Source organism: Sturnira hondurensis, unplaced genomic scaffold (genome assembly GCF_014824575.4).
Source record: "Sturnira hondurensis isolate 20B ecotype Veracruz unplaced genomic scaffold, ASM1482457v3 Scaffold0004474, whole genome shotgun sequence".
NCBI lineage: Eukaryota > Metazoa > Chordata > Mammalia > Chiroptera > Phyllostomidae > Sturnira > Sturnira hondurensis.
Window position 1 is genome coordinate 10,073,357 of NW_028077105.1, and position 23,510 is coordinate 10,096,866.

The 23,510-nt window shown below is 38.9% G+C and overlaps 2 protein-coding genes across 2 annotated transcripts in view; both read left to right on the plus strand.

Moving 5' to 3' along the window:
* THEMIS (thymocyte selection associated) overlaps positions 1-23,510 on the plus strand; it is a 157,079-nt gene that overhangs the window by 125,904 nt on the left and 7,665 nt on the right. Inside the window, exon 5 of the mRNA XM_037045786.1 lies at positions 19,890-20,038. Coding sequence (XP_036901681.1) covers positions 19,890-20,018 — 129 coding nt within the window. The 3' untranslated portion in view covers positions 20,019-20,038. The remainder of the gene's footprint in view (positions 1-19,889; positions 20,039-23,510) is intronic.
* LOC118986761 (keratin, type I cytoskeletal 18-like) lies at positions 8,623-10,055 on the plus strand. Its single transcript, XM_037045865.1, is given in 2 exon segments — positions 8,623-9,839; positions 9,841-10,055. Coding segments are annotated over 2 exon segments (1,428 nt in total). The 3' UTR covers positions 10,052-10,055.

Here is a 23,510-nt window from a genome sequence, read left to right on the forward strand (position 1 = left end):
AGAACATGGCCGATATTAGATTTCAACTTGTGACCTCCAGAACTCTTAGAGAATAGATTTCGGCTGTTTTCAGCTAATTAGTTTGTGGTCATTTGCCACAGCAGCCCAAGGAAGCTGATACAATACACAGGTATTCCAGGGCTTCCCAAGGAAGAGTGAATAGATGTATTTCCCTGGCATTTTGGAATTTTTTAGAAAAGCCTAGTCAGAAAAGTAACTGTGAGTTATTTGATTAACTCACTCATCAAATATGTATTGAGGACTCCCTGAAAATTTGAGAGGCAAGCTCGTGGGGAGACTGCCCAGAGCACAGGATGTAGCAAGACGCACCGGAAAATAAGCAAGGTCAGGGCACACTCAGAGAATTACAAAGCAAAGCTAGGAGGGGAGGTGTGAAACTGGGTGGTGAATATCTTTATTTATTTATTTATTTATTTATTTATTTTTAATATAATTTTTATTTAATTCTTGTTCAAGCACAGGTTTCTGTCCTATATTCCCAACCCTGCCCACCCCCCACCCCATGCTCCCCGCCCCCCCTTCCACCCCCCACCCTTAGTTATTGTCCATGTGTCTTTTATACTTGTTCATGTGAGTCCATTCCCTTTTCCCCTATGATTCTCTCCCCTCTCCCCTCTGGGCCCTGACAGCCTGTTCCATATTTGAGTGTCATTGGTCGTATTTTGCTTGCTTGTTTGGTTTGTTTAGATTCCTGTTAATGGTGAGATCATATGATATTTGGGTGGTGAATATCTTAAAGGTCGCAGAGTTTAGTCTGGAATTTGTCCTTTGGCTAAAGAATAAGAGTTATAGAGAAATTTTAAGTATTGAAGTTAAGTTGAAAACTCTAAGTATATGAAAAACCTATGACTCCTTGCTGTTGAAATAGGATAGAACCTTCTCTGTTTTCCACTAGGATGAAAACTACTACAGCCTTTCCTTGTTTGCCTAAATAATTTGGTCTCCAATTCCTCATTCATAGAAAATTTTCTTTTTTTATGCATGATTGTATTCACAGATGATACATTATTGCACAACTGTATTACAGTCCCATTCTTTGTGAATGACTGTGCATTTAGTTCTGGATAATGAGAATTTTTTTAACTTAAGTTTATTCTGAGTCCTAATGCTTCTATATTATACATATGTTGTATTATACAAATATCATACATATACAGTAATGTTTATATTATACATATAAAAACAGTTGAAATTCTCTAGATTTGCAACATATTGCCTTGTGTGGAGAGGGTGAGGGGAGAATTTGAGAATGAGGGCAGGGTTAAGTTGCTTATAGTTTTGTTCATAGCTTGTGCCTTTTCTGTGAGATGTGAGTAATGTAGGGAAAAAATAATTTTCCTCTCCACCTTTATGAGTTCTTTGCTGAGACCTCTATAGTCAAAGAAAGATTAACAGAAGAAAAATAGCAAGTTTTTTAAGATGTAAAACTCAAGTATATGCGGGAGATACCCAGGAAAACTAAATAACCCAGAGGTAACTTTAGAATTTAGGCCTAAATATCATCATAATAGACAAAGGGATGAGGTCGTGTAGGTCTCTTAGGGGAGAGTAAACGGTTTTAGAAAAGGTAGGATGAGGGGGCCCTAAGAAGAATAGGTGAGAGGTAAGATCATTGTGACAAAGTTTGCCTGGGTCACGACTTCCTTTGTCTCCTGTGATAAGACCCAAACTTCTGGTTGATGAAAGAAGACTTATGACAATGAAGTTCCTTTTGGAGGATCTGTCTTTAGGTCGATCAGGGGAGTTCAGAGAGGGTCTCTCCCTGCACTGGCTGTTTGTCAAGTACCGGCAGCTCAAGATTTTAATTCATATTCCAAAAAGGCTGAACTCTTACAGTCATGTTTTGGGATGTCATGTTCTACATCATTCAACAAAAGAAAGCCAAGTGATAAGGACAGAGCCCCACCTCATATGTGCCTCCCTGAGTCACCATCATGCCCTTGCCTGAGAAGCCCCTTTCCCCAAAGCCTCACCATTTACCCTGAGCCGGTGCCCTGTGAAAATGCTCACAGCTTATTCTCTGTATAACGTATAGATAGCATCTTGTGTTGTGTGAATTCCGGTGTGGAAAAAGTAATCCACTAATACTGATCCTTATCAGGGATATACATTTCTTAGAAGTACAAATTAAAAATAGTTTGGAAAAGGCATTGAGGTTTTCTAGCCATAGGGAGTGGATGAATTTCCGTTGCTGATAATTGCTGAATGCGAGTGTCACTGATCATTGAGGTAAGCCTTTTACTCTGGAATTTTAGTTTCTGATGTATTTGTGCACATGTAGTCAGAGAACAAAATTCTCAAGCTTCACACCTTAGCCATAAATATCTCAAAGAAAGGTACAATTGAATGCCAAGAAAATGAAAATGTTTTAAGTCAATACTCTAGGAGCTGAGATCAGATGAGAATACTGGAGATATGTGTAGCATTTGAATACTTCTCACTTGGCTCTGCTTTAAGAAATACAACACTCTGAAACTCGCCAGTGCAGTTACCAGCCTCTTGGAGTCCTGAGCATCCGGGAAAGGTGCCAACTGCAATCCTGAGCAGCTCAACTTAAGCCTGGACTTTATGTAAATAGCCTTTATCCAGAAGATAAATGGATGACTTGAAAAATAAAAACCTCTGCCCGTGGAAGTCTCTTTTCAAATGAGAGACATTTAATCCTGGAGCCACGGAGTCCTGGCCGATTTCCCATGTTCGAACCGAGTGCATAGACACAGATACAATGCCGCTGCGTTGTCAGCAGTGAATAGCCATGCTAGACTCTGGGAGGGTGCTGTGAACAGCCAGGGAAGACTGCCATCTGGTGGCAGTATAAAATTACTACTAAGATGAAGTCACAACCTCCCGTGGCTTGATCAAATATATGTTTACTACCTAATTTCTAAAGCAAGAGAGACATCGTATTTTAAATGAAACAGCCCCTGAGCACTATTTTAATGAATTGCCATATTGTTATTATTTCACAATTTCCTTCTTGTTTTTTTTTCCTATTGTTTTACCTTTTCTCTGAAGTGTGGTGGGAAAGTACAGGACAGCCCATACGTTGTTTTTATTCTACTTAGTCTTTCAGTTTTCCCTACTCATTATTTTCTAGTTTTCAGAAATGGGGTAAACCCTCTAATTACTGTACCGCCAATGTAAGACGCAATTCTGACCACATTAAGAGGTCAAGACAAATATAGAAGAATGAATAAAATGGCAAGTAATAAGCATAAATCTGAACAGTCTGAAAGCGATGAGCCTTTAGCCAGACTCCAGCCTGTTCTGCATTTGAGGATATTGTTGAATCCTTTTGTACTTCAGTTTGATTAATCACCTTTGGCTCTTACAGTTTCTCTGTCAGCTGAGTTTTAATTTGGCAGATAATTCAGATTGTGTACTTTTGTAGAGATTTTAATGTGTTTAAAGTGTTTATATGACCCTGAGTCCAGATTCTGCTGTTATAAAACCTGTGTCAATAAATACTCAGCTCTTAAATATGCCTTATCATCACTCTTACTCTCTGCTGACTCTCTCTCTCTTCAAAGTGATGTGTGAGTGAGTTGGAGCATTTTCTGCAGAATTTCAAATGTTACATATGCATGTATGAATGCATGCAGCTGAGTATGCAGTATATTTTAATATGAATGCATACAGTTGTATGCATGAGTATGTGTGTGTATGAATGCATACAGGTGTGTATGTGTGTATATGGATGCATGCAGGCGTGTATGTATGCATGTGGGAATGTTTGCGTGTGTGAACTTCACTTCATAGTCAATATTTCCTCAGTATAAATTTAAGATCTCTCCAATTTCTGTACAAACTATATGTAATGAAATTAATTTCCTCTCAAGCTAATACTTTAGACATGCATTATGAAAAAATCAGAAAAGATNTATGCAGTATGTTTGAATATGAATGCATACAGTTGTATGCATGAGTATGTGTGTGTATGAATGCATACAGGTGTGTATGTGTGTACATGGATGCATGCAGGCGTGTATGTATGCATGTGGGAATGTTTGCGTGTGTGAACTTCACTTCATAGTCAATATTTCCTCAGTATAAATTTAAGATCTCTCCAATTTCTGTACAAACTATATGTAATGAAATTAATTTCCTCTCAAGCTAATACTTTAGACATGCATTATGAAAAAATCAGAAAAGATATGTGTCTAAATTTTCTGTTATTATGTGAGCATTTCATATATAAGTGGAAAAGACACCTGGATCCAAACACTCTTCCCTTTTCTCTTTATTCTCTGTAAGTAACCAAGAGCAAATGCCGTGATGGATGGTGAACCTGGCCACGCTGGAGGATCTGGTCTGTGTTACTGTCTACCAACAAATCCCTCCAGGAAGGTCCAGATCTAAATGACTGGATTTATTGATTATTTTATTCACCATGAATGTATATGTGGTCTGATTAATGCTTGGAGGCTTAGTGCCCAAAAATCTTCAAGAAGAATACAAACTAGCTAGCTGACTTCCCTGAAGTTCTTTAGGAAAGACATTGATCATCATTAAATAAATAAGTCTCTACATCCCGTGCCCTAGAGCAGACAACGCAGAGTTGCCCGTGTGAGCAATATTACTTCATCACCTATCGATGCCTGCGCGTCAGAAGAGCTGACGTGGTGACTCACTTGAAGTTTTCTGAGGCTCCGATGGGTGAGGCAGGATGTTTCTGGGCTACAGCCCTGGGCCTCTTTAATGTAGTGTCGCCTGAATCTGAAGTGGTCAGGTTGTTCTTTTTAGTACCTCCCAAGAGCCTTGGTGTTGACTTTGAACATATCATGTACTCTATGTTATTCATGTGCTCATTCTCGTTGTTAAATTGCAACCTCCCTTCCTGAGCACCCAAGCCTCTTCCTGCAACATTTTCCAATTTGCAGTTTCCTGTGTACCTTCTGGAGTAGAGTCAAGACTCTGAAATTCTCCTCTAAAACCGTAGGAAATCTACATAGGTTATCCTGAGTATTAACCCCCAACTTAGGCAAATGAGATGATTTAAGAAACTATATCCTGCCATGTCTGCCCACAAAAAGTCCAGCTGTTGTTAAGAGAATGAGAATGGTTTGCATGACAATGATATAACCTGGCAGCCAAGTAGAGTGGACTGGAACAAATACGCATGACTAATGATGACTTCACTGTACAAGTCAGTGGGGTGGTAGACCCTGGAGTGAGCATGTGTATCGTATGGGTGTCGCAGTCAAAATGACTGAGCAAGGAGAGCAATGAATCTACATCAGATTTTGTGTTAAGCATGAACATTCCTCTGTGGAAACTGTTTGGGTGATTCAGAAGGCTGCCACTGTAGACAACTGGTGATTGGCAGCTTCGTCACGGCAGCACCCACTCATGTATCATGTCTCCTGAAGAGCATTTTGGTGAAACACGAAATCACCCAGGAGATTCAGCCCCTCTACAGCTCAGATTCGGCACCCTGTGACTTCTGGCTTTTCCCAAAACTAACATCAGCTTCCAAAGGACAGAGATTTCAGATTGTTGATGAGATTCTGGAGAATAGGATGGGGCAGCTGATAGCAATTAGAACTGTGTGAGGTCCCAAGGTACCTGCTTTGAAGGGGACTGAGGCATCATTGTTCTGTGTACAAAGCTTATTGTGTTCTGTACCTTCAATAAATGCATGTTTTTCCTATTATACAATTGGGTGGGTACTTTCTGGACAGCTCTCATATTTTCTGAAATTCAGTATATTTTTTCTTGTGTCTTCACATTGTACATATTTCCTAGGGTTGTTTTCCCTGTGAACGGGTATCCTTTGAGGTATTCTGACTTGCTTTCCTGTGAATTGATAGTTAATCTTGAAGCACAATAGATTTAGGTGTAGATTTCTTGGACAACCGTTCCATGGATAGTGAATATTACTTTTTATCATGATGTACATAACATCTGTTTTTGTTTGTTTGTTTTTAATAAAGTTAACAGCTGTTGGTGATCACCGTTAACTGAAAGCACAGGAGTATTTTGGCCACTGGGTCTTGATTTTGCATCCAGAGCCAGCTGAGCCCGGGGCCCTGCCTGGGCTGCCTGATAAGGGTGTACTGGGCTGCAGATGCGGTGAGCCTGGTCAACGTGTTTGAAAATTGTCTTTTCTAGTCAAACACAACAAAATGAACAAGGACTTTTAAAAGATTATTTTTAAAAAATAGAAAGCACTCAACCTGTCAATCAAAGATTATACTACTGAAGACACCATTAAGAGAGTGAAAAGACAAGCCACAGAGTGAAGGAGACTCTTGCAAAAACAGATGAGGGACACTAAGAAGGACTTGTATTGAAAATACACAAAGAACTTTTACCAATCAATTAAAAAAATACACACAGCACAGTAGACAAAATGGGCAGACACCTGAAAAGTTACTTCACAAAATAGGCACTTCACGATGACCAAGATAACATTGGAAACCTATTCAGTCACATTAGTCATCTGAGAAACATAAACTAAAACCACAGCGAGATAACATTATAGAATCACTGGAATGGTTGAATAAAGACTGACAGGCCAAATCTTAGCAAGAATATGAAGAAACTGAAACTTTGTATACTCCCTCTAAGTGTATATCCTAGAAAACCTTTGGTGAAGTTGGGCACATACATACCCTATGGCCCCCCAATTATATGCCTACGGAAACATTTGTATGTGTGTATCCAAAAGAGAAATGTATATATGTGAACTAAGTAATGTATACAGGAATATTCATAACACCATTATTTGTAGTAGATAAAAATTAGAAACAATTCACATGTTCTTCAGTAGTAAAGAGATGAGTAGGTTTTGGTATATTCATAGAACAGAATACTCTGTAAAGTTATACTTAAAAAGAAAGAAACCAGATACAAAAGAGAATGTATTCTAGGATTCAAAGTATAAGGTTTCCAAACAAGAAAGAGAACTAATTGTGATTTTTGGAGTTAGAGTAGTAGGTAGCTTTGGGGAAGAGAGATTGGAAATGTACTGTGTTTAGGCACAAGGAAACTGCTGGCGGACTATTAATACCCTATTTCCAGATCTGGGTGGGAGTTACACAGGCTCATTCAGTTGGTATCAAGTCATTGAGCTGCTCTTATTATTTGTGCCTTTTTCTACAAGCATTACACACTTCAGGAAGTAAATTTAGTAAAATATTGTATTTATGATACAAGCAAAGGACAACTGAGTGATTTCTTTTAAAAAGTAGATCTGACAACTTTCACACGTCTAATAATGTTTCATAAGTTATATTCGGAGGAAAAAATATGATGAATCATACCCTTCAAGATGTCAGCCAAAAATGTGAAGTTACGAAGACTGAAGTGAAGATTTACAAACATTTGAAGTGAAAATAAACTTTGCCATATTTTTATGTTGTTTTATGTGATTTTAGCAACTGAGAAAACAAAGCCACGGTGATCAACAATATATACTTAAAGTTAAGCAACAAAAATATGAGGGCAATTTTCTTTTTTAAAATTTATTTATTTATTTATTTATCTTTAGAGGGGAAAGTAAGGAGAGAAATATCAGTGTATGGTTGCCTTTCATGAGTCCCCTGCTGGGAACTGGCCCACAACCCAGGCATGTGCCCTGACTGGGAATCGAACCGTGATCGTGTGGTTCGCAGGCCTGCGCTCAATCCACTGAGCTACACCGGCCAAGGCTGAAAGCAATTTTCCATTGCTTTTTCAGTTTTGCTTATAATTATGTTATACTTAATCCAGTACTTCATTACATTTAAAAGTCACTAAAGTTAACATTAATCCTTTGAATTTTTTAAATAGTAATTAAAAAAACTACATAATTTTAGTACCCTGCTTCTTCCTAAAAGTGAGCAAGTTAATAGAAGTGATGTGCTGACAAATTAAAACCATTTCTTTTTCTGAAACTACTCTTGGAAAATGTTTAGGAAAAAAATGCAAAAGATTGCAGTGTGCTAATACACGATACAGACCTAAGACAGTAAGCACAACATAAGCGTTAGCTATTGTTAGTTTGAATGAACAAGTGACTCTAGTGAGGTAGATTTTCTATAAAGTTGCAAAAGAGTTCAGGTTTTCTCTGACATATATGTTTATTATATTTGTGAGACTATGTTTCAATAATGAAATCCATGAAAAAAATTAATGCACTGAAGAAGCCATTATCCCATTTTTAATGACTCTGTAGTGAAGGCATTGCTTTTACAGGCAGACTGAACTAAGTACAGCTACCAAAATAGCAGCTGCATTGTCTAGATTTTTTTTTTTAAGATCTTATTTATTTATTTATCTTTAGAGGGGAAGGAGAGAGGGAGAGAAACATCAATGTATGGTTGCCTTTTGTGCGTCCCCTGCTGGTAGTTAGCCTGCAAGGAACCGGCCGGCAACCCAAGCATGTGCCCTGACTGGGAATCGAACCGCGATTGTCTGGTTCTCAGGCCCGCGCTCAACCCACTGATAGAATTTTTTAAAGTGATGCTCAAGGAAGCTTAGACAGATGAATCTATATATGAAATATATTCCCGGTATTATTATAATCAAGTTATTGCAGCAACAAAATAGTAGCCAGAAGTTTACAAAGTGTTGCAGAATGTTTTCAGTAATGTATAGAAACAAAAGTGTAAAACAAAAATGCAGAGTCCTCATGACACTGTTGAGACAGGAAGGGATTGTGGCATTATTTTGTGCCATATAAAGGTTTACTGGAGGTTTGACCTGAGTCTTGGCTTCTCACCTTCCTCCCCAAACAAAATAAGCTTCAGCACATGCTCCAGCTTCTCCACAAGCTACCGGACCCTGGGCTCCATGCGGTCACCCAGCTACCAGGTCCCGCCGACCAGCACTGCATCCAGGGTCTATTCAGGTGCCAGGGGCTCAGGCTCCCTGATCTCTGTGTCCAGCTCCACCAGCTTGCAGGGCAGCTGGGGACCTGGGGGCCTGGCTGCAGGGATAGCCAGGGGTCTGGTGGGCACAGGGGGCATCCAGAGCAAGAAGGGGACTATGCAATGCCTGAATGACCACCTGGTCTCCTACCTGGAGAGGGTGACAAGCCTGGAGGCTGATAATTGGAAACTGGAGATCAAAATTCAGGAAAATTTAGAGAAGAAGGGACCCCAGATCAGAGACTGGGGACATTATTTCAAGACCATCGAGTATATGAGGGCTCAAATCTCTGCAAATCCTGTGGACAATGCCTACATTGTTTTGCACATTGACAATGCCTATCTTGCTGCTGACTTCAGAGTCAAGTATGAGACGGAGTTAGGCATGTGCCAATCTGTGAAGAATGACATCAATGGGCTCCAAAAGGTCATTGATGACACCAATATCACTCGGCTGCAGCTGGAGACAGGGATGGAGATTCTGAAGGAGAAGCTGCTTTTCATGAAGAAGAACCACAAGGAGGAGGTAAATGATCTCCAAAATCAGATTGCCAATTCTGGGTTGACCATGAAGTTGGATGGCCCAAAATCTCAGGACCTTGGCAAAATTATGGCAAACATCTGGGCCATATGGGCCCAGAAGAATGATGAGGCTGATGAGCTGGCTTGGAAGAACCAAGAGGAGCTGGGCAAGTACCGGTCCCATCAGATAAAAGACAACACCACAGAGGTCACCTTGTAGACCGCTGAGATAGGTGCTGCTGAGACAACACTCACAGAGCTGAGACATATGGTCTAATCTTTGGAGATCAACCTGGACTCAATGAGGAATCTTAAGGTCAATTTGGAGAACAGCCCGAGGGAGGTGGAGAGATGCTATGCTGTGCAGATGGAACAACTCGGCGAGATCCTGCTGCACCTGGAGTCAGAGCTGGCCCAGACCCAGCAGAGGGGCAACACCAGGCCTGGAGTGTGAGGCCCTGCTGAACATCAAGGTCAAGCTGGAGGCTGAGATTGCCACCTACCTCAGCTTACTGGCAGACATAGAGGACTTCCATCTTGTTGACGTCCTGAACAAGAGCCTCTCCTTACAAACCATCCAAAAGACCAGGACCCACAGGACTATGGATGGCAGAGTGGTTTCTGAGGTCAAGGACACCAAAGGTTTGAGGCATTAATGGCAGCAGAGTGGGGCATCCTTTGGCAGGGCAGAAGGCCAATAAAAAGTTCATTGAAAGATAAAAAATAAATTATAAAAATTAAAAAAATAAAGGTTTACTGATTGCCTTATGATAAAGCATTTTGAAATTTAAAGATGTGTTAATATTAATATTTATTTTACAAAGAGATGAGTGCTCCCATTTGTCTACCTTGCTCATGGTAAGTGCCTGTCAATCATCTGCTGCCTAGAGGAATATACACACTTGACTGGCCCTTCAATTAAAAGAAGTAAAACTGACTGTAATAAAGGAATCATCCTGTACGGAAGTTTGGCAAATGGATTGTTAGGAAATAGTTTTAACGTCATATGCTTTTTATTGCTGAAAACAATCCAGTGACTATGGTGCCACCTATAGAACCCCTCATTGGGCACACTTTAAAAACTAGGAAACGGAATTTCTAACCATTCTTAAAATGTTCTAAAGAATTTTTAGTGGGTTTTAAATGCAATTATTAAAATATTAATTAACTACTAATTTAAATCTGTTTTGTTTTTAAAAAGCGTTTGACATCAGGGAAGGTAGGAATTTCCTAGCCAATTTTAACATCTTTGCAAAATTAGTAGACATTGTTGAAATATGCATATCATGACTTAGAGCAATTAACAACATACTTTTTCTTTTGAGCCCATGTATCTTTGTGAAGCAGCATGTTTTAGTGGTGACATTATTAAAATTCAATATGTAAGTCCACTGAATTATGAAGCGAATGATTGAATTTCTGTACTGCAAAGTATGAAATCATGATTTGAAAGGTAATGAAAACCATTCAGCCATTTTCTCAATATTATTAATATTCAAAATAAAATTTTGCTTAAACTATTTTTATTTTAACTTTAATTTATTTTAATATTTCTACTTTGAGCTTGTTTCCTAATGTGTGTGATATCTTACTAGAGTAAATGTACATAACTGCATATATGTTAGTAGAGTACATATGTATGTAATTTAATGTACATATACCCATATCACATTTATGGTTCATGCTTAAAATTTTTACTGTTAAGGAGATATAGTCAGAATGGTTCAGAGATCAGTGATTTAGAAGTTGGTAGAAAAGAGAAAAGACAGCAAAGGAGATAAGTGAATGGCAGTTCTGGAGATAAAGACAAGGATACAGTGTCACTAGAGGCTGAGGAGAAAAGGATGTTTTGAAAATGATGAGGTGGTTAACAGAGTTATGTGCAGCAGAAAGCTTGGAAACTACAAGGTCTGAGGAAAAGCCATGGGATTTATAACTGATGATTAGAAAGTTACTGGTGAAAATATTTTGTCAAGTGGTGGGAACAGAAACCAGAGGCTACGCAGTAAATACCCAGCTAGTAAGTCAGTGGGAGGAAAGGAAGAGGAAGAACAGATCACTTGTATTAAAGTCTGGCAGAAAATGACCAAGGCAATGGCGAGGCAGAATCAGAGAATGCTCTAGAAGTGGGCAGAGTAACTGAGTGTGTAAGTCAATAGGAAAGTGGGAGGGAAAGTGTCACAGTCAAAGGTGGAGAAAGAGGACAGCACATTGTGCAAGAAAGGTAAGAAGTCAAGTGCACTTCTAAAACAGGAGAAAAGGAGATGTGAGAATTGATTATCTAGGGACACAATCCCAATGACTTAAGTGACTACATACTTTGTGAGCTAGATAAAAGAGGAAAAGATTTCGAGCATCATCTCTGGATCCCTCACAAGGAACCTAAGCAGAAATCCTCCAATAACTCAGGGATGTTGGAGGAGCTGGGTGTCTCCGGGCAACGTGAATTCATGTCAGAGCCAAATTACAAGACCATTTCTATTTTTTATTATTATTATTATTATTATTATTATTATTATCATCAGTGATTATATTACCAGCAATGAATTAATTTTGGGAGGTGAGAAAACAGAAAGTGAGATCTATTAGGGACTGGTGAAGAGAATAAAATGGAAAGTGAGAATCTCATAGCCATGGTGAGAAAACTGTTAACAAGCTGGTCCTAAGGACTGAGAGTAGGAAAGCAAGTGAGGCAAGGAAGAGGCTGACAGGCAGAAGTAACCTGAAGACTGAGAGGGAAGAGTAGTGTTAAGTAAGTGTGAGCACAGAGGAAAGTCTCAGAATCCAAGATCTCAATAATGAAGAAATTCTAAAGGACAATGAGGTCCAAGTTCTGACTGTACTTCCACAAGGCCAAAAAGGAGTGGGAAAAAAATGTTCAACTAGATGTGAACGTTAAGGGCCTCTGATGTCCTGTTTGTTAAGGGACAAAAAAGAAAAGAACACAAGATGAAGAGGGTATTATGTGCAAACGCCCTCTTTGCAGGGGAGAACCCTGGAGATGACTCAGGTCACGCCTGAGTTCTGTAGAAGTTTAGAGATGGTGTTGGATGGCCGTGTCAGAGAATGCTTTACAAGGGGCTGGGGAATAGTGTGGGCATGCAGGACGAAGTAAGAAGGGCAGCCTTCGCAGGAAAGCATTTCAAAGAAATGTTGAGGTGGTAGGTGGGCAGCAGCCTTCAAGGCCTACAATCTGCACATATGTTGGGCACATGTTCACAATAGCATGAGCTTTTTCATTTTAGCAGCATTTTGGTGGCAAGAACGCCATTTAACACCACATAATATGAATGCTCAGAGAAAGAGTGAGATGAATGATGCTCATTAAATGTTTTTCTAGCTCAAATAATAGTATAGCCATGTTTTAAATCAGGTTGCCAAGATGGATACCTTTCAAAGACTCACATTGAATGGCTGTGTTTTAGTACCCAGGAAGTGAAAATGATTTCAAACGTGATTTGTAAGCACTGAATTTAGAATACTTCTCCTGGATACAGAACTATTATACGGTGCACTGCGGTTCCCATCTGCCATCTGCAGCAGATTTGCTCTGCTGGACACCTTTCAAATGCTATTCGTACGTCCACTGATTCAAAACTAATTTCACCAAAAACTAATCTAAACAGAAAATGTGCCATATAGTTTGTCCTATTGTAATTTCTATTTCTATAATTTAAACTAAGATTAATTCTCCTGCCCCGTGGCCACAGATTACCTCACACAGTCAGAGTGATGATATTCGTAATTAAAATAGAAGTTACGGAAGTTATAACAATAACTATGGAAATTAATAATTTTAAACTTTCCAGGAGGGAAAATAAAGTAAAAGAAGATTGATTCGTACACAAAGAACCATTCCAGTGTTCACAATACCAATGTTATGAGTGAACCCGTCCTGGCATTTTGAAGGGGGTGCACTTGTTACAGCATCTTTAAAATCGCAAACCTTTGCATCATCGTCCATTATCTGGAGTGACAGCGCTAGCATTTTTGAGGGCAGCCAGACTTCTCATTTATATTCTTAAGAATAACAATTGTACGGATAAGCTGTCTATTCTGACTGCATTTTTAAATCAAAATATATTGGTGAAGCATTGCCTCAAGTGTCCATTTCATTTTTGGCTAAATTCATAAAAGATTTGAGTAGCAAAAAAAGCAGATTGAATTGAGCTTGACAAAAGTGTGTGAAGGGCTTCTGTACCATGAGTACTCTGGAACAAAATTCTTCGTCTTGTTTTGATCAAAGTGTGTGACTGTATTGAGTTCTTCTTGCAGCCAAGAGCTAGAATTTGATTTTTTCCAAGAGGGCAGTTAAACCCACATCAGATCAGGATGGCGACACTTCTAGAAGCTAAATTGTCTAGTTCCCAATTGCAGTAGGAGAAACAGAGGAAGATGCAACGGAAACATATGAGCACTGTGAATTTGTTTCTGTAATGCATGACATGTTCTTGAAACATGTGTTTGAATGTAAAGATTTAAAGTCATCTCCATAATAACTGAAGGATTTCTTTCCCAAAGAACATGGTAAGATCTTTGATCTTAAGAACTAGCATTGTATTGCCTGTTAAGGTCTCTAATCATAGTTCCAAAAGGGATGTGTTGCCTTAGGCTTGGTCCTGGCAAGTGCAGTCGATAAAGCGGGACTTTAAAGAATCGAGGTGGGAAGGTTGTCCCTTGTCAGGATGACTTAGGAAGTAGACACTAGCATCTTTCTTTCCTATGGGCCAATTGCCTTTTATCCGAATCAAAAGAATGGGCAGGGAAGATAGAACACCCAAACTCTTATAAACATCTGAACTTCTGGTGATAATTGGAACAGGTAAGGGATAAAGGGGTTGTTCCAACCTCAGTTGGGCCCACGAGTGTCTAAGTGTCAAGTCACATGCATGCACCTGTGACTGCTACCGAGGCCCCCAATCAAGTGCCAGCTCATACCCACCCACATGGTCCCATTTGATGAAGAAGGTGATCAGAGGGGGAAGGGCACTGGCTGAGGAAGGTTAAGTGATGCCCGGAAGGCTTTTCACTTGGGAGGATCACAGTCTGAAGTTCCAGAAGTGAGAGAGATGGACATGGGCTTCTGATGAGCCCAGAATACAAGGCCTGCCAATCACAGGCCTGGGCAACCTCGGTGCAAACAATGTAAGGCTGCAAGGGACAGGAATGATGTCGATGACAGCTTGTCTTTGGGACTGGGGGCGGGGGGGTGAATTCAAAAGCATATTCTTTAAGTGGGTACAAAGAATACATTCTGTGTGGAAGATATAGTTTACGAGTATAGATGGTAATTGTAGAAAACATCAGATAACTATCTGAAAGAGAAGACTATTTACATGGATGATCAACTTTAGATGATTTTTCCTTTTCTATTCTTGCTTGTTTAAACATTTTTTGCCTTCATTTATAGTACATGATGAGAATGTTATGAGTTTTTGAAAACCACTTGATGATCTTATAAATTATTTATGATGATTCAACCATATAACAAACAAAAAAGAAAATACACATACACTCTACACAAACACTCACACACACACTCTCTCACACACACACACCCTCACACACACATATTAGAGACACATTACATAGAAAATTGCATGTTCTCCTGGAATGATAGTTTGATGTGCATTGCAAACCTATGCTCCTTATGGTTATATTTTAATCTTATTTCTTCATTTGAACATATAGTCCCTGAATTACTGTTTCTATTGTTCTTGATCAAAGTAGAATTTAATTCTTTGTAAGAAAGGTAGTTAATGAGAAATTTCTCCCCAGGTATTACTTGAATTTACTTTTCTGATAAAAAAAGGTCGGGACAGTGGAAAGAACAGTTGTTTGTATAAGCAGAGAAGGAGGTGCTTATTCTTTGGTCTGTTAGGAGAGTGAGTGATTTTTTACAAAGTATAAAGTGAGGTATCTTTATCTGGGATACTTCGTGTTGTTTTCAATGTGAATGGTATTTAGTCCCTGGGCCAAGACAGGCTCTATGTGACTTTCTAAGGAAAAGCAAGCCTTATGTGCCCTTGGGGAAAGGGGACGAGAGTGAGTATAATCATGAACTGGGAATCTCAATGAATGTTTGGGAAATGATGATGTTTACCCAACAACATTGCTTTAGGTATGAGATGAAAGATGGGTTTGAAAATATTGTTAAATTTTTTTTCATGGAAATCTTATTTTGGGTAATGTTTATTTGTTCTTTTGTTCATGAGAAAATCTCAGTACCTTGTAACTGAATTGTTGCTTTCGGCAGGAACACTAAAAGCAGTATGCAAACTACAAGCCAAGAATAACATGAGAAATAATTGAATAGTTGTTTTATCTGAACAGGCAGGAATCTAACGACTCATTTCTAATGGCAAGTTAAGTGGAAATTACACTAAACAAAAGAGGATTTATTGAGGGAGTACAACTATAGAGCAGTCACAAAGGCCTCATGCATATCAGTTCAAATGTATCTGGGTTCCTCTTTATTCTTTGCACACATTTTATTTTTTCTCATTTTCCATTGGACCTGATCTTCAAGTTGAAGGCTTGACATCACTGAAGCAGTGTCTGATGGAGAATCTTCTTTCTTTCACCACCATGGGTCCCAGTCTTGTGCCTCTGGAACATAGAGCCACTGCACACACCCTCAGTCCTCAGGGTCTCGCTTTCCCTCACAGAGCCGCCATTCTGTGGTCCTCACTTGAACTGAAGAAATGTATGGGGTATTACACAACTGTAATGTTTGCAATAATAGCAGTGAGTTTATGTAAAAACACAAGATTTGCAATATGCATTTTATGGATTAAAATAAGGTAAAATACAGGGTCCAGCAGAAGTAAGGTACTTGAGTGTGGTTGGTAGGGTAATAATATGGCTGTATTAATTTATAGTTTAATTTGGAAATTTCACCTATGTCATATGGTACGCTTGAGTATGATGTTGTTACATTACAGAATTACATGCTTATGATTTTGTAATAAAATATTTTGTAATAAAAAGGGGCATTATTTGTGCCGGGCCCTACCTATGTGACTTTCAGCTATATGATAATAACAACTGTTAGGAGTGACTGGATAGCACTCATAACATGAATGTGTGAATATGTGGTGGCCATTGATCTGCTACCAAAGAAAAAGTTGTGAAAATGAAGTCTATATTTTATTTATGTATTTCTCCATTTATTTAATATGTAGTTATTTGATATCCACTATATTTAAAAAACCGAGAGAAGGACTGAAGACAGTGAATAGGACAGATATAGTCCTTATTCTAGTAGGTTTATATTTTTAACCAGAGAGATAGACATTAAACATTAAACCAGGTACTGCACTTTGCAGTGTAAGTACAACATACTCAAAGACTAGAAAAGAAAGGTACTGGCTGAAGTCTACGTGGTGAGGGAAGATTTGAAGGAACTAAAGACTTAGTAAAATCAAGGAGCAAGAGTTTGTGATAAGGTTCTAGGTCAGCGATTTTCACCTGTTGTGCCACAGCACAATGATGCACTACAAGACTTTTTAAAACATGCAACACCAGACTAGTCAGAGGCACTGACCTATTTTCCCTTAGGCTGTCAGATGAAAAATGACAACAGCCAACACAACAATTGCCAACTGCTGAGAATGAATCAAAATTATGCCTATTTTTGTTAGATTGGCAAAAATATATATATTTTTGGCATGCCACAGGCTTTTAGTAAAATTCGTTTATGTGTGCCATGAGGTGAGAAAGGATGCAAATCTCTGTTGCAGGTAAACAAAATAGCCAAGACTTAAGTCAGGAAGGAAGAATGGTGGGATTGTAGAACTAAAAGACATGAGTGGGAGTCCTGAGTGCTTATCATGTTATACAACCTCCTGCCTCATTTTATTTCTTAAATCTTGTCCCTCTCCTGAGCCATAAACATGTAGATGGTAAACGAAGCCATGTAATTGCTGGAATTATCTGGGGATGGCTAAACAAAGCTAGATTGTTAACAAAACCTTGAGAAACACTTAACAGTCAATGTTTAAAGCAGCAAAGGGGAATTAGAATGAGTGGTCAGAGTGGAAGGAGGGACAGGAAAGAGAGTGGGTGATAAGATGTCAGATGCTGCATGGGGGTGACAAAGGTAAAGTCTAACATCCAGCTTTAGAACTAGGATGCCTGCTGTGTAGAGGAGAAAGGGACAAGAGCCTAGAGGGCTGGTAGATGTAGACAAAGTAAGAGATCAGTGGATCTCAGGTCCCAGTGACGTCCAAGAATAGTGCTGGTTGGAAGGAACAACAACAACAAACCCACAGTCTTGAAGGTAAGGAGTGGAAACAATAAACAAGGACGGGCCATCAGATGAAAGGGAAAGGCATTCAGTGATTTTGGAAGTGGAATGACAGATTACGACAGGTTTCAAGTGTGACTCTGAGAGAGAAAGGCTGAGGTGGGGAAATGAAAAGTTTATTTGTAATAGGGAGATCCAGTCGGTATTAAGTGGGGTGATCCAGTAATCCAGTCTTTACGTGAACAATGGATTGCTACTAGAGATTAGTAGGTAGAGGAGGCCAACAAGGAGGGATATGGTGCATAGCTAGATGGAAAAAATATCAGAGCAATGGTGATTTTTTTTTGCACCGAGGTAATAATGCAATAAATAGCGCAATGGGCAAGAGTATCATCAGCCTGAGGGTTTGTAGGTTGTGGAGGAAGAAGCAGCCATCTTTACTCACAGAGTGCTGTCCTCAATAGAGAATGGAATTTTAAAAAGATAAAGGTAATGTTCTGAAAGGAAGTTGAGTACATAGTACAATTTGCAAACCATGGAGCAAAGTTCTGAAGACACAGTGTAAGAATCTGAGTGATGATAAGTGGGTGGGGAGAGAGAAAAAGAGAGACAAGAGATAGAAGGATTAAGGCTTAAAGAAATCCAACTGGGCAGGGAAGAACAGAGCTTTGTGGGAGCTTTATGTAACAGAAAATGAATATTTGAGCCTAGTTTGGAGACTCAGGGAACTCACCAGAAGAACTTAATAAACATACATCCAAAAACATTTGTTTAGTTCATGAGGCTGTGGGGTTCAGCTGACCTGACTTATGTTCAGCTAACCTAGACTGGGTTTGCCCAAATGTCTGGGACTCTTCTGGCTATTATTCATCTCAACTCAGATGACTGGGATGACCTGACCCTGCTCTCTGTCCCAGTCAACATCCAGCAGTCTGGTCTAGGCATGTCCTCATGGCAGAGTGGAAAGATAAGAATGAGCAAAACCAACTGTGCAAGCATCTTTCAAATCTTTGTTTTTGTTACATGTGCCAATATTCTGTTGGTCTGGGTGAAGCCACATGGACAAGTCAAAAGTCAGGGTAGGAGGGCACTGAAACATTATATAGATAGGACATATATCCAGGGGAGGGTAAAGAACTGGGGCCATAGTGACAAGTAACCCACCACATTGAGCTAATGGATTGTAGAATGAACAAATGGATCATAGAATGGTATGAGGAGCACCTAAGTGTTAGGAGACTCATCCTCCAGAATCAGCACTATTTGTTTTGTTCATTTGGGTGAATCATTTAATCGTGCTAGACTTTAATTTTTTATTGGTCTTTTCCAAGTTTTAAAGCTTTTGAGTGAAGCTCTTAATAAATTTAATGCTGTATACAAACTGTAGGAGGAATTTAAGGATCGTCATTCATTTTGCTATCCTTTGGTTAGCATAAAATGGCTATGTGGATCACCAGAAATAGCTAATTTTAATTTTATGAATTTCTGAACACTTGGTGAACATATTCAAACTGAAAAACCTGGAGTCTAAATTTGTGTATGAAGTATAATGCTGAAAGTTCAATTTCTTATTTAGGACTTAATTTTTGCTCCTATCTGATGATTCTTTTGAAGCATACAATAGACGAGTACAACATCAAAGGCTATATGACATCTCATATATGTGAGATGAGTTTTAGGGCCTACTGATGTTGTGCCTAAATAATTCATGGTTATGATGAACTATTATTCTTTAATGACTGGAGGAGCTTTGTCAAGTTTGCACAATACTGGTACAAGTGTGATTTATTTTTAGGCTGATGTTATGATTTGTTTTATATAAAGAATGATAATAACAAAGGAATGAAATCCCTTCATTATTCAGTATGCAATCATGAACTATATAATGAAATGCAGGATTTTTACTTATGAAAACTGAATAAAAATGTTCTAAATCAAGAATATTCTATAAGATTCAACAGAAGAAAGTAATATATACAAATTGCCTTTGGAGATGATGTTCTCTATCTGAGATGACTTCTTATTCTAGTGACTTAGATTGCCACAAAAATCCCCCACCTAGATTAAAAATATATATTGATGAAAATATAACTTGTAATTCTATTTGACATGTAGAATGTTGTTTCACATATAAGAAATAACTTGCTGTATGATAAATGTTTATCCTTGTCATATCTCTGGGAAGCATTTATTTTGGACTGATAATTTACTTGTAATATCAATCACTCTGGCCTGTCTCATTTCAGAGTCTCCATGTAGATATATCCAAGAAACTGCATTCCAGTCAAGCTGGCCTGGATTCAAAAGTACCAGCTGGTTGTCAAAGTTCTTTGGCTGATCTGGAGAAAGAGAGAAGCAAGAGCGGGGCACTGTAGCAGCACCGATGTAACTGCAGGTCAGTTAAGCCCCCCCTCCGGGGAAAATGCACAGTGTACAGATTCTTACTACTATTTTTTTTTGGGGGGGCAGAATTTATAACCCAGTCAAAGTGACTGCCTGACCTGCAAATTTCATTGTAATAAAGTTTTAAGGGTAGCACAATATTAAATATTTGTGCCAATGATAGGTCTCTTCGTTGTTTTTTATTATATTTTTCTCACAGTTTTCATGGCCAGAGAACTTAAGATTACTTGTATTATCGTGAAATTTTTATTTTTAGATTTTTGCTAGAATTAACAAGAAGGATTAATGGCCCGAGAAGAAGTTAACATAATTGAGATGTTTCAGGTAAAGGAGAGTCAGATAAGTAATCCAATGCAGACTTGGATTATGACAGTTTAGAGAGAGGTGATATGACACTGTTTATCTCTACTAAAAGAAAAACAGAATCAACTAGACTTGTGGAGAAGTCGATAGCATTCAATTAAACTGCCTGGACAAACATCTATATTGTAGAAATCTGGGATGAGTTAACAAGGGAAATATTTTAGGCACACCAAAGCAGCTTCATATCTACTACATTTTATCTTTGAAACTTTATATTTTAGTTTGCAGGAAAAATGAAACTGTAATTATTCCTAACCATATGATTTGTTTCTTCCCCCTCCTTATCTGGCTTTGCAGCTAGCCTTTTTCCCTCCAAGGGCACGTAAAAGTCACAATACCAGATATAAAGCCTCTGAAGAGTGGCCGCTGAAACTCTGTTTGTACGATCTGTGTTCTTTCATGTAGTTAGCTTACTGGCTTCTGACACTCCTATAAAAATATCCCATAGAGCTTTTCTTATTACCTTTTCATTGACTCTCTTTGAGTGATAAAAATGAAATTCTGTACAGGGCTTTGAAAACCATGCATATTGCTATTCCTCCAGATTTCAAATGCTAACCAAGTGTGACTATAAAAGGAACAGCTACTGCAGTAAAAATTGCTGCAGCGTGTCGAGTCTCAAACCATTATTAATTTATTAGCAACTATTTTTTCCTAAGACTATGGATCCTAAAAAGTACCAGATAACACAATTCCTGATATCAAAGCTTTTGCTTCAATTATAAGAAAACGTGTCATCTGACCTATCACTGCGTGTGCCTCTTCTAGGGACAGCACATGGCAGCCTTGCTTTGCCCCCTGAATAAATAGTGCAGAGTATGTTGCAGAAAGGACAGCACCTGCTTTGAATACGTTGCGTGGTTTATGCAATGGTTTAAGGAGAAAGAGGTCCTTGAATTACAGTAGAGATTTTCGGCAAGTGAGACTCCTAAGTTTATTCCAGAGAGTGAAATGAAATCTTACTTAGCTTAGATAATTTCAGCAGGCGTGTTTTCAGAAATTATTCAGTATGCTCATCTGAGCAATATTTTCATTTGTTTTCCCATTTGTAATTACAATACATTACAGGTACTGTCTCCGTTACAAATTAGAGTTGTATGGCTATTCCATATGTAAGAACACAAAAGTTAAGTAAAGCAGAAATGTAATTCTTCCAATTTCTTTTGTCTTGAGATATAGTATATATTCCTTTGTTTAAAAAAAAAAGACTCATTGGCTTGCCACTGAACAAGTACCAGATGTGGAATGAACAGCTCATCTCTGAATATTCAGTCACCACCTTGGAGTTCAGATGGGCAAGTGATACCCTTTCTGAGCTTTCTCCTCTTTTTAATATTTAGACATAAGGCAGTCACTGTCTGAATTTTCCTCGGGTGAGTGTGGCAGTTTTATCACCGTCTAGCGTGTTACAGACAAAAATGTGATTAAGACCGTGTTGCTGTTTCTCTAGTTTTGCTCCTTCTGGACACCCAGATCTCATTCTTTCAATTAGATGAAGTGGAACCACTTCAAATGTGTATCTAATAATTACACAAAAGGGAATTCTCTATTTTGGAATTGGGTGTAAAACCTGGACGTTCCAGTGTGAACGCATATTTGTTAACAGGAGTTCAGCTGTGTCAGCCAGGAGCACAGTAAACTGTACCTCAGGGCCAGGCCCCGCTCCCTGTCCCTCAGAGGATGACGGGAGTGATTCCCCAGATCTCAGGGGTTACCTTCTTCTGTGGGGCCCTCATTCACTCTGGTTGCTTGGTGAGGCTCACGTTTTAGCTTAGAAACATTGTGATTAGGTCTGCAGGTTGTTTTGTTCACACATTACTAAAAGGACAGTTCCCTGAAAGTAGAATGATTAAATGGTTAACCTTTGGTGTCTGAACTCAGACAGCTGGGATTAAATCTTGTCTGTCTTCACTAGCTGTGTACCACAAACGATTTGTTAATGTCTCTACCTTTTTATTTGTAAAAATGGGTAAATAATAACACTGCACCGTAGGTCTTTCAAAAACTACATTAGGTGAAATAGGTTAGAGTTGGTGTGGTGCATAATAAACTCCAATTGAATCATAGCTATTGTAATGAACTTCAGCATCCTTATGAGTTGATTGCTAAGGAAAACTGCTTCCTAGCAGTACGTTCTCCAAAGTGGTGGTTATGACCACCTCATGTGGCTCTTGCAATCTTTGAGTTTCTGTCTGTTCTTTTTTTTTCTTGCTTTGAGAACCATATCCTCTTGGGAATTCCATGACCTCTATGAATCCTATAGACATGGGAGGTGATTGGAAATCTTTGGAGATGAGTCACTGATTCCTCTGAGTCCACAAAACACTGTAATTGTGCACAGACAAGAAAGCACTGATCCCACTAACGAACCCCTTTCCCACCTTAGCTCTGCGGTGGGAAGAGCACAGAGTTCCGTTTCTAATAAGTGTAAGTGCTCTTCTTGGTAAGTGCCATGTCTGAAGAGCCGTGTTTGTTTTAAGCAATTTGTTGCATGACCTGTTCCTAGGGTAAATTTGCAGGTGAAGTTTATCAAGAAGTGTTCTCAGGAACAACACGTAAGGCAGAGAAGCAAAAGCAGAGTTGTTCTCTATTGGGGTAAGGGGGCCAGGCCTTTATAGCCCGCAAATCAATCATTGGGTGCAGATGGCCCCGAGAAAGGGGCATGGCTGTAGGTAAGGTACGCTCCCTCCTTCAGCCAAGGGCAGGCTTTTGGTATCAGAGGAGTATCATTTAGTTGTGAGGAGGATGTGATTATTATGTAGATCATTCACTAATTGCAGTGATTGCGTCAGGTAACCTGATTGGCAGAACAGGAGGCTGTTTCCGCCCCCTTCTCATGTGTCTCACTAGAAATTGTGATCTTTGCCAGAAAAAATAACCCTTTAAAATACGCCTACTTGATTTTGCCCGACATAAATGTTCTCTACTGAACAAATTTTATACTCTCCTAATTAACATTTTCTAATGGAATTTCCTTTCTTTTGAAGCTTCAACTATGCTCTTCTAATTATCCCTATACCTTTTTTTAGCTTTATTGTTTTTTAAATTTATTTAATTATTGTTCAAGTACAGTTTTCTAAGCTAAACCCATGATTCACCCT